The sequence below is a fragment of the Vigna unguiculata genome, chromosome 7 (assembly GCF_004118075.2).
Source record: "Vigna unguiculata cultivar IT97K-499-35 chromosome 7, ASM411807v1, whole genome shotgun sequence".
Taxonomy (NCBI): Eukaryota; Viridiplantae; Streptophyta; class Magnoliopsida; order Fabales; family Fabaceae; genus Vigna; species Vigna unguiculata.
The window spans coordinates 22727888-22740767 of NC_040285.1; the positions used below are offsets into that span (position 1 = coordinate 22727888).

At 29.8% G+C, this 12880-nt stretch overlaps 1 protein-coding gene across 1 annotated transcript; it reads right to left on the reverse strand.

The window, feature by feature from the left end:
• Positions 1–5510: 5510 nt before the first annotated feature.
• Positions 5511–6484, reverse strand: LOC114192122 (histone H1-like). The gene is made up of 2 exons (XM_028081727.1): positions 6212–6484; positions 5511–6144 (listed from the first exon to the last, which is right to left on the reverse strand). The coding sequence occupies exons 1-2, from the start codon at positions 6269–6271 to the stop codon at positions 5677–5679; spliced, it is 528 nt and encodes a 175-aa protein (XP_027937528.1). The 5' UTR covers positions 6272–6484; the 3' UTR covers positions 5511–5676.
• Between the last annotated feature and the right edge of the window lie 6396 nt (positions 6485–12880).

The window sequence follows — 12880 nt, forward strand, 5'->3', positions numbered from 1 at the left end:
TCTAAACAACTTTTGCTTATGCGAGAATAATATTGTGAAAAGAGATCTCACAAATATTCTGAATTTATTTAATGCCTTTGTATGGCTGAACAAAACAATGAAGTTTTTGATGAAAAATCATGAGATCCGCCCAACTGGTTCTGTTTCATTCCCAAGAGTGAATGTAGTAATATTTCTTATTTATATGTTCATGGTCATAGTCGTGGCCACAACTGGTTCTGCTCCATTCCCGTAAGTAAATGCCACAATATTTCTAATTTATATTTTCATGCTCATAGTTGTGGCCTTGGTTGTGGTTGTGGACAAAGGATCATGATTGTGGACTTGGTTATAAAGAAAATTTCTAAAAATACATTTTGTCATCATAAGTGGAATAATAGCGTGAAAAAGGAAAAAGAAAAAGGTGAAAATAATGCCAAATAAGATGAAAGTGTATGTTATAATTTTTTATCTTAGCTACGAAGACTCTAACGACCTATGAATAACTAAATTTAAAGAGAATAAATAAACAAAAGAAGAACATAGAAAATAAAAATAAATAAATAAATCTATCAAAACCATAAGTCAATAAAAATTTATATATATATATATATATATATATATATATATGTGTGTGTGTGTGTGTTTGTGGGATTTCGAAATCCGATAGAATCCTTAACCGAATTTTGAAATTCGATGACTTTTTTACTGGATTTTGAAATCTGATAAGTTCCTAAATTTGGTGATCTACTTAACCAGATTTCTAAATTCGGTGTTTTTCTTGATTGAATTTTGAAATCCAGTCAATACTGAAACTTTTCTACTACAGCTTTCGAAATCTAGTAAATATTTGTATAATTTTAAAATTTGGTACATGTAAAATAATAAAATTGAAAACCAGATCCATTAAATTAAAAAAAATGAAAAATATAAGTGAAAAAGAAGGAAGGGAATATACGTCTCCATGAGACAACGAAAATGAATGAAGGAAGAAACTCCAAAAATGCCTTTCAAATGAAGAACAAATCTCAAGTCGAATAAGAGAGAAAACGTTGTTGCTTTGAGAGTTATGTGAGAGTGATTTGGGGATGCAAATATAGTAAATATATGATCTAACGCAGGAAATATGTTTGGATGCTTACCTTATTAAATTAATATTTTATTCAAAAGGACATAATTGGCATGGATGAAAAATTTGGAGTTGCAGAACAAAAGTTGGAGGTGCAAGTAGGGATGGCAACGGGGCGGGGCGGGGACGGGTTTCGCTATCCCATACCTATCCCCGCATAAAAAATTCATCCCCATCCCCATACCCAAACCCAACGGGTATCAAACTTTTTTCCCATCCCCATCCCCATCGGGTAACGGGTATAATCTCGTACCCATACCCGTACCCGTGTTCTAACTACTTTAATATTAATTTTTATAAAAGAAAAAAAATTACGGTAAAGAAAACATAATATTATGAAATATTAATATTATGAGGATTTTCTTCGATGCCAAATACCTTAAAATAAATTATAATTGTTTACATTTTATATTAGAATACCAAATAAAATTTCATGTGAACCAAAACATTTATTAAATTTGCAAACTACAACATTGATGAACTTAGTTGATAAAATTAAAAAATATTTCAAAAAAATATAAAAGGAAAACAAATATTCAAATTAAAATATATTTTAAATGTTTGTTTACTTCAATTTTTTAAATTCTAATGAATCTCTTTTTTATACACTAATAAAAGTTATAATATATCACTTGATCAAAATGACACAAAAAACAAATAATAAACATAATAATAAAAGGAAAACAAATATTCAAATTAAAATATATTTTAAATGTTTGTTTACTTCAATTTTTTAAATTATAATGAATCTCTTTTTTATACACTAATAAAATCTATAATACATCACTTGATCAAAATGACACAAAGAACAAATAATAAACATAATAATAAAATTTTGACATAGATTTTGTATCTTTTGAACTTCAATATATGTTGGATAGTGACAAAAAAATATTCATAGCAATTACATTAAATTTTTATATTGTAGTAAATAAAAGTTATTTATACAATTAAAGTGAAAAAAATTACAGTATGATTAATAGTGAGTTATAAAATAACAAATAATTAGATAGAATATATCGAAATATTATTCTACATGATGAAAATAAACAATAAATAAAAATATTAAAAAACTAACAAATGTGTGTTTTAAAAATAATTTGAGAGATTATCGAAAGAAATCGTACAAAAGAAATCAAATGTATAATTAAGGTATGATAAGATGAAAAATACCTTAGAGAACTAATTATTAAATTATGTTTGAAGTGGTTAAAATTAAATAGAAATATCATTAGTGACCAAAAAATTTGTCATTAAATTACAAATAAATTAGTAATTAAATTGGTCACTAAATTAAGTACCGATTCGATCATTGAATCGGTCACTAATTTAGTCATTGATTCAGACAATAAATCAACTACTACCACTAATGACGAAAAATCAGTCACCATTTCATGTTTTTCTTGTAGTGAATTATCATATACTATTCCTAAATATCATTATATATATATATATATATATATATATATATATATATAATTTTAACCACTTCAAACAGAATTTAAAGTGAAAAAATTACATTATGATTAATAATGAGTTATAAAACAAAAAATAATTAGATAGAATATATCGAAATATTATTCTACATGATGAAAATAAAAACAATAAATAAAAATATTAAAAAACTAACAAATGTGTGTTTTAGAAATAATTTGAGAGACTATCGAAAAAAAACAAATCAAATGCATAACTAAGGTATGATAAGACGAAAAATATCTTAGAGAATTAAGAAAACTTTTCAAATATCAACATATATACTTAATGGTTGAAAAATAACGAAAATTATTTTAATGAAAAAAAAGAGTTCTTCAAATTAAACAAAAATTAATAATAATAATAAGTAAATATTTTTTTTATATTACCCTAAATTGAGAGTATAAACATTCTCATGTGAAAGAAAAATTTATAATAAATAAAAATATTAAAAAATAATATAAATATTCAAATGTGAGGCATAATTTTTTTTAATTAACATACATCATTTTAACATAATTACATAAAGGTTATGATAAGATAAAAAATATATTGGAGATGAGAATGAGTTTCATGACAAATGAAATAATTAAAAGAAATAAAAAATAGAAAAAATATATATATATATAGGGGTTACTTGATTAATTGTGAATATTTTAATAATTTAAACGAGAATGGAGATATGGCGGGGACGGGTATTATGGCGGGTATATGTACATCCCCATACCCATCCCCATACCCAACTGAAAAAGTCGGGGATTCCCCATACCCGTACCCATACCCAGTCAATGCGGGGATTCCCCGTCAAAACGGAGACGGGTTCGGGCAATACCCACAGGGACGGGTTTATTTGCCATCTCTAGGTGCAAGAAGAAACCCCTCAAAATTAAAAGGAAAGTATATTTCCAAAAAACATGATTTTAACGGGAAGATATTAGTTTCATACCAAAATCGTGTTTTAAATTATGATTTTCTTTTTCTTTTTGAAATTCTGCTTTTAAGCACACGAGTCTCATTGCAATATCTTTACATGATATAAATTTTAAGATTGTGAATCGTCTTAAATAAGACCCAAGATCCTAAATCATAAGAGTGAAATTTTTTCTATCTCAAAAATATATATTTTTATCAAGAATTAAATAAAACATTTATTAAATCGTGAGTCTTGTAACATCGTTGTATAAGAATAAAAGTTGTAAAAAATCTTAAAATAGCATTATGTAGTGGATCCTACAAAAAGTAAATTAAAACTTCATAGAATAACCATGAAATATCTTTCTCAGAAGCTTATTATTTATCGATTAGTTTATAGTTGATTAAAGGTAAGTTTGTAACTTGTAAGTTCTAAGCCGATAAACTCTACCTTATTGGATTAGAGATGTTTAATAAACTAGATGATAAACTTATTGATAAATGTAAGATATCATGACATTGACAGGATATAATTATACAAAATTTTATTATGAAAATGAGATTTGTATCTCTAAACAAAAATATATTATTATGTAATTATAATTATAATTTTTTTTTCAGAATTATCAAATTCTTATTAAAATTTTATTTACTTTTATTAATTTTTTAAATTTTATTAAAATATGCTTTTTTATTTGTATTTTATTTGATGACTTGACCTAATGAGTATTAATCAAATTTATTTATTTTTCGTTTTAGAAAAAACTTTCTCATTTATTAATTTAAATTAGTGGTACATTAGATTTATTTTTTTAAAACTTTATTATATCTAATTTTCACGTAGCACAATCTAATTAAACATTTGTTACTTCAACTTATAATTTTAATTCTTTTTAAATTTAAATTACATAAAAAGATTAAAAATTAAATCTACAAATATTAAAAGTTGGTAATCTGTATTGTTAGAATGATTTTACAAAGTTTTCATAGATCTTTATTGCATGTAATCAATTTTAAGACTTCATTATTTAAATATAAAAAAAATATATACTTATTCAATAATATATATATATATATATATATATATATTTACATTTACATTTGTGAACAGACTTATTAAATAGTATAAAAGGATGTTCATTGACGAGTGAAGGACCCACCTGAAGTTGGAGTGCAATAGGAAAGTTTTCTATGGCTAGTCAAAGAAAATTGTAACGTATGAGTTTTTCTTGTCTTTATCCAGAAAAACTTATATTATATTTTAGATAACGAACTTTGTTCGAATAATATTTTAAATATAAGCAAAAGTATTGAATTTTGTCAAAGTTTCAACTGTAGACAAGTAGTAAGTTTTTTAGTTTGGTAGTGGCTATTCGTTATTAGTTTGAATTTAGTTTTTGTTGGCTTAAAATTTGTCTGTTATAAACTTATACACTAAAAGTGAGTGAAATGTAAGTTAGCTCCTATGTTGAGAGTGAGACACACTATGTTGTTGCAATTGATTCAGATCGGTACGTATGAATCGAATTTAACTTTTAACTTGTTAGAAAAAAAAACGCATTATTAATTATTAACTAAGAATATTATAATCATTATTTTTTGATAATCATCATATTAACAAAGAAATAAGATAAAAACAAAGAATATAAGGTAAAAACTTTAAACGGACAAAAATTACAGTCATTTTTTAAAGACAACCAGAAAATAATTACTATGTACACATTTTTATAATACACAGAAAACATTCTCAATCCTTTAACACCGAATATACCCACACTCTTCTGTACAAAAATTTAACTACACCTCACAACATCCTATGCAATAAATAGTTGTATATTATAAAAACTTTTTATAATATATAACCATTTATATAAAAAAAATATTTTCTTGTATTAACATATGAAAACAGTAAATTGTTTAGCTTGTGAACCGAGATCGTTAAAGCCAATTTCATAAACATATCTCTACGCTAGATGTAAAATAATCACAAACAAAGAAAACCAGGATGGCTAAAGCCTTAAATTAAACTAGCACATTGCATTCGTCAACAATCATAAGGCAAGACAACAGAAATAAACAGACTAAGAAAAAGAAAACAAAAATCTAACACACAATACAAGCATTGTATGCATATAAATGTTTTGAATATGCTATCTGCCATAAACAAGCACAAAAAAGTGGTTTCATTTCCTAGCTTTCTTGTTGGCGTTGGAGGGTTTGGGAGTGCCCTTGCGTTTGACAGGTGTTAATTTGGATGTTTTCTTCATGGTCTCGGGAGTCTTCACTTGACTCAAACACTTCACTTTTCCTCCTCCAGACACCGCCGCCGCTACAAATTTCTTCGTGCTTGGGGCTTTCTTCTTCTTCAGAGCTTCGGGTGTCTTCACCTGACTCAGCCTCTTCGTCTTCTCCGCCACCTTCTTCTCTTTCGGAGCGGTTTTGGGTTTCTCAGACTGTGGAGAGGAAAGTTTGTAGGAGTTCTTCACCTTGTACAGCTTCTCCGATTTCACCAAACTTTTCAACTGAACGGAGAGAAGTTTTCGGAAAATGGGAGGTAGCACTTTGCCGTGCTTCTCCTCCACAAACTTGGCTATCGCCGGCTGACTTGAACCCGTGCGTTCCTTCAACGACGTTATTGCATCGGAGATCATCTGAAAGAAAACCGCAACAAAATGAAAACGCTGCTGTTAGAATATGGAATAGGAGAGACGGTGATACCTGGAAGTAAGGAGGGTGGAGGGCGACGGTGGATTTGTTCTTCACATTAGCTTTTGCCATTTTTTTTATTTTTGTTGTTGTGAATGTGTGAGAGGAGAGAACAGATTACTATGTAAAAAGGGTCAAGTAAAGTTAACAGTGTTATCTTGTTCAGCCTGGTTGGGTTGGGTGTTGGAACTGGAAGGGGTGGAAAGATAACTTTAACCGCTACGTGTCAGTTGGAAAAAGCTCTTAGTTTGAATTTCAATTTTCAATCAGAATCTGGCGGCTTACCATTGTTGGTACCGATGGGCCGCCATAGAAAAAAAAAAACGCATTAAAGTGGGCCGTTTGGTTTTCCGAGATTTTGTGGAACTTGCAACTACTTTTCACCCGTGATGGCTGACATTGTATGATGATAACAAAGTATGAGTACTGTTTCCGAATGATACTGTTTATATAACTTTTTTTTCTTATAAAATAAGTGAAATGAGACTAAAATAATGTTAATGAGAAAAAGGTAATAATACTTTAATTTATTTTTAATTCGACACTTTAATCACCGATATCATTAGATTATCATATTATTTTTATCTAATAAAAAAGTAAGTGTGACCCAATTACATCGATATATTTTTTGGATTTTATCCTTTTACTTAAATTTGTTTTCATTTTATATATTTTTATAATACTATTTTTTGATAATAACGGTGTTCTATAATATAGGAGACAATTTAAAGTAATATATTTTTCACTTATTCAAAATATAAATTTTTTCCTGCTACTATAAAATCAACTAATATTTGAATAAAGAAATACCATGGTTCAAATTACGTTATAAATTAAATCTTGAAAGTGATCGAGTGTTTGTGTAATTCACATTCATGACTTTTGTAGTTTGAACATTAATTAAGTTTTATACTTTTTATGTAAATAATGTTAGTGAGATAATGAGATAAGTTTTATATTTTGAATAGTTCAAACTTATGATGCATTAATTTAGATTATCTATGTGTTCAACTCGTATTACTCATATTTATATTTATTTGATATTTTATGATACTTTATTAATATTTATAAATATAATATTTAATTATAAAATAATTATACATTTTATAATAATAACAATTTATAATTTTTTATATTAAAATTTTTAATATATATAATTTTAATTTAGATACAATAATAATTATATATTTATTATATTTTTTAAAAAAATTTACATCTTTTTTAATATACATATATAACCTATTATATCCTATTATTTTTAAAATATATATATATATATATATATATATATATATATATATAACATATACATATTCGTGGAATGTTGAGGATATATAGCCCAGTCCAAAAAAAAAAATCGATAGAAACTAAGAAAATAGGAATATATATATATATATATATATATATATATATATATATATTTATATAACATGTACATATTCGTGCGATATAAGTTAAAACAGGTATTTTAACATGCTTTAAAATAAAAAATGACAATGGCTTACAGTGACCACAAATTCAAAGAATAAATAATCAAAATAAATATAATAAAAACAAAAGACCAGAGATATACGTGAATGTAAAAGTTTGAAGTGAAAACAACTTAGGTATTTCTTTTCAACCTTGTACAAGTATCAGACTATCATCAGAAATAGATGTTTCCTTCATTCCTAAATTTTGAGTGTTTTTGCATTTCCTTTTTGTTTACAATTTTTAATGTTTGTGAATTTCAATATGTAGTTTGTTTTTTTTTCTTTTTAAATTATATGAAGAGGGGTAGGCAAATCATACTCAAACTTCATTATATATTTGTTCGTGGTGGAGTTAAATATTTTTTGTGTCCGATTAAAATTAGATTGGGCAATAAATTCACAAATTTTAAATTTTGTGAACTCAATCAACTATATAAACACTCTGTTTCAGTTATAATTGTTTTGTAGCAGAACAAATGGTGTACTCCTTGTGAATGAGAAGCACTTAGCTGATGGTGTGACGGTGGAAAAGTGGAAGAGTGTGACGGTGGAAGTTCAGGTTTTGAACCATAAGATGAGGTCGTTTTTTCTCTCTCGCGAAGCTCCTGGACGAATGTTAGTGTGTTGTGGTGGCTGGACAACAACTTGAATTCTTTATTCAAGCACGTGGCTTACTTTGGAAAGGTGTAGGCCAAGGAATTGGGCCGGATTTGACAATGGTATCGAGAGCAAGGTTCGATTATGGGAAAGAGAAACTGCAGGCATGACTACTGGTAATGCTAATGAGGGTTTCTTTTCAAACTTACCTATTCTTGATGGAAAGAATTATGATCATTGGATCATAAGAATGGAGGCCATTCTTGGTTATCAAGAATTGTGGGAGGTTGTCACGGAGGGTGCTAAGGAGAAGGACGAAGCCACAAATAATAAGAAAGATTGCAAGGCTCGATGTCTCTTGCATTAATGCGTAGATCCAGTGAATTTTGGAAAGATTGCCAAGGCCAAGACAACAAAAGAATGTTAGGAAATCCTGCAAAGGGCTCACGGTGGTGCTGAAAAAAATCAAGAAAGTAAGGCTGCAATGTATAAGAAGGCAGTTTGAGTTGGCTAAGATGGAAGATTCAGAAAAGGTAGCAGATTATTTTAATAGACTACAATTATTGGTGAATCAGATTAAGAGTTGTGGGGAGGCTGTCACAGAGATCAATGTGGTGGAAAAAGGTTCTATGCACTCTGAGTGATAAATTTGATAACGTGGTTACAACCATTGAAGAATAATAGTTATATATATCTCTAAAATTTATTTATTCAAATGTAATAATAGTTATATTATTTTATTGTTAAAGAAAAATAAATTTGTGTATGCAGGTCTAAGACTAGTATAAGACTCTAGTATAAGACTAAGACTAATTTAGGACAAAATGGGCATGGAAGATACGAGAAAGAGACATCATTATGGAATTAAACATACACATTAACGCCTGAACAAGTTACACTATGTTTGTTTTATTGTACATTTAACTCTATTCAAAGACATGCGTAAACCTAACCTAAACAACAAATTGATGCTTCAGTCTGAAGATACTTCTTTTGTCTTTCATTTTCTTCCCTCTTCATTTCACAATTTGCGTTCCTCATGCAAATAATTCACTGAGAAAGGAGAAGAATTATGGAAACACAAATGCATGTATCACATGAACAAGTAATAGGGAAGGCAAAGAAGGATGAGAAAAATAAAGGATTGTAGTGAGAAGTAAGAAGGGTTTGAAAAGCATATCATTTTTACCCCATCAATAATGTCGTCAAGATTTGGCGTTCTTGGAGGTTATGGAAGATGGGGCGACAATAAGTAGTTTGGTCTACCTAGTGTCCCATACGGGGTAGCAAGCAGTAAATACCTTCGCCTCCACATGGTGATTTGGCGGCAGTGGACATTCAACAACCAATGGTGGATGATGGTGGTGTAAGTGAGAGTGGTTTTGGACAATTTATTTTTGGGTGTGGGGGTGAAGGTTGAGGGGGAAGCTTGCACTCAGTAGCAGAACTTGGTAAAAAATTATTTAAGAATGCATTTTTATATATAAATTATTTTTCAAGTTTAGTTGACGTAGATGCATTTTTTTCATTTTCATTACAAGTCTTTCTCTTTAAGAATCAATTTTTTTACTTTTTATCATAACTTTTCTAATATAAATTTATCACCTTTCATCTATAAAGAAATAAATAAATTTATCATCATCCAATGATACATAGTAAACAAATTTATCATATGCAATGAAAAAATAGATTATTTTAAAAAAAAGGTAGAAAATAAATTGATGGGTCCAAAGTGTTTTTTAACTCTCTAATTTCATGTGGTGCAATTTGATTTTGAAAAGGATGAGACATTGGTGATAGAAATTAAGATAGAAGGCGAGAAGTGAGAAAGAGATAGAAGTAAGAGAGAGAGAAAAGAAAGAAAAATATAAAAGAGTTGGATAGGGACGTGATTTTATAGAATTTTTTTTAAGGTAAATATAAATAATATAATATAATATATGAATATAATTTTAAGATAAACTTTGGTAAGAAGGTCGGCCGTTTCGATCGCACTCATTCACATTATGTGTGGAATTTTTTTCACTGGTGAGGTAGTTTGGATGGTGGTGGTGGCTAATGTAGTTGAATGATATGAGAAAAATAATGGAGGAGAAGAGAAGAGAAGAGAAAGATGAGCCATTTTGTTGAGTTGGAAATGGTTTGTTTCAGAGGGAGTGAAACGGAAGAAACAAGGAGAAAGAGAAGAACAAAGAGAATGAAAGGTTTTGGTTGTGTGTTGATAGCCGCACCATTTGTGAGTGTTTTATCCTCTGTTGTATCATTGTGATCTTTTAATATTTTTACAAAACAAACGAATAAAATAAAATAAATAATAATATTTTGATCTACTTTTAATCTACTATTTCAATTATCTTTCGATTATTTATTTTAATTTTTTTAGTGATGTACTAAGTTAAAAGTAAATAAAAAAAGTAGTCAAAATATCATTATCCAAACAAAATATATAGATAAAGAAATTTTAATTGTTTCTTGGCTTAATTACTATTTTAGTCCTCTAATTTGTTAGCAAATTTCAAAATGGTCATTCTATTATTCAGAGTCTCAATTTAGTCCTCAAGTTTTCAAAAGTGATTCAATTTAGTCCTCAAAGTTAACAACGTCAAAAATCAATAACAGAACAGTGACATGGTTGTTTTACTCTGTCTCACTTCGAATTACGTGGCCCGTTACACTGTGCTTATGTGGAAGGTGAATTGGGTTGAATGTAATTAGGGTTACTGACATTGGAATTGGGATCAGAGGTGAAAAACATTTGTCGAGGCTTTGCGTTGGTGTGAGGAATTGGGAGCAGCACCAATTTCGTTCTTGGGGTTATCATCTGTAATCGAAATCGTGGAGCATATTCCAGGTGAGTTGTGCTTCGAAATTTATAGCTTGCGTTTTAGGGTTTTGTGGATTTTGGGTATAGGGTTTGATTTGGGGGGTTTTGGGTATAGGGTTTTGATTTGGATGCTTGATTGTCGGTTTCAATTGAAGATTTGTTTAATTTTTTCGATGTTTCGGTATTGTCCCACCATTTTCACATTAATGTGTAGTTTGTGGTCCCCCTTTAACGGGGTTTGTGTATCCTGTCGGTTTGTCAGTGTTATATGTTGTAATAAATGTAAATTGTTATGGGTATCTGGTCATTTCATAAGTTTACAAGCAATACCCACTTTTTATGATGGAAGATGACAAGTTTCAAGTGGTAATTCACCATGGAGGATATTTTGTGAATGAGGGGGGAATCAAGTACGTTAATGGCCAAAGAAGCGAATTATGGTGTGATGAAGACAGGTGGTCTTACTTCGAGGTGCTTTTTATATTGAGAGAAATGGGTTATATTAATGTGAAGGATCTATGTTATTCAGTAGGAGGTTGTCCAGTGTGAGAGGAAAGGTTGCATCATTTTGTTGATGATGTTGGTGCATTGCATATGGTCCAAATCGCGAAGCAGCGTGGTGAAGTCCATATGTATGTCATTCACTCAGTTTGTGTAGCAGAGGAGGTACATATGTTGGAATATTATCAAGCTGGGGATAATGGTGAAGACAATGTTGGTGTGGAGAATGACACTGAGACTGAACCCGTAGAGGATTTACGAAATGAGGCTGAGGTTGAGAGTGAGGCAAATTTGTTCACAAATGAGGTTGACGTGCAGTGTAATGATGTAGAACAAGTTGAACCTGCAATTGGTGAGGTTGAGGTGCAGTGCGAGGCACAAGTATTAGTAAATGATGGTGATGTGCAGTGTGAGGCAGTAGAATAGGTGCAACCTAAAACTGTTGAGGTTGAGGTTGACATTCAGAATGTGGGTGAATCACAGGTACAACCTGAGAGTGGTGTCTCGCAGGTCCTACCTGAAACATAGAATATGGAAGATGTTCAGATTGAAGATGGTTCCTCCACTGATTCCATACATGAAGAAAGTGATGGTTTGTTTGATGTGGATATAGATTGTGACCCAGGGATGGTGGGTCAGATTGGACTTCCTATGGACAAAGGAAAAGAACTAATAAGGCTGAGAATAATGTACAAATCAACAAACATGCTAGGGGACTCTCTGATGATGAATGAAAATCTGATGAATTGTTGAGTTTGGTAGGCACTGATTCTGATAGTGAGGAGGAAGACACTTGTGGAAAGTTTCCCACATTTTCTATGCCCAAAAGCATGGTTGACTATGAATGGGAAGTTGGCACATATTTTGTAAGTAAAGAAGAATTTATAGAAGCCATTAGAACATATGGGTTGCAAAACGGGAGAAACTTGAAAATTGGTAAGAATGACAAAAAAGAGTAAGGGTGACCTATTTAGGTTCAAAAGGAAAATGTGGTTGGATTGCTTATTATACATATATACCTATTGTTCAGACTTGGCAATTAAGAAAGATAGTTGATAAACATACCTGTTGTATAGAGTTTAACAATAGGCTAATAAATGCAAAGTGGTTAAATGGAAGAATAGAAAACACTGTGAGAGAAAATCCCACTGTGAAGGTCATGCACATTTGTGAAAAAGGCTTAAGAAAGTGGAACGTTTTTATATCTCGTGCAATGTCTTTTCGAGCAAGATCATTGGCTTCAAACAAGATTGATGGGTCGTTTACAGATCAATACAAACGCATCTA

What these genes read in the sequence shown, in the direction of transcription:
- LOC114192122 (XM_028081727.1), bottom strand. Translation starts at nt 6,271, where the DNA reads ATGGCAAAAGCTAATGTGAAGAACAAATCCACCGTCGCCCTCCACCCT. An exon ending in TCCACCCTCCTTACTTCCAG is followed by an intron (nt 6,145 to 6,211) that starts GTATCACCGTCT and finishes GTTTTCTTTCAG; the next exon opens with ATGATCTCCGATGCAATAAC.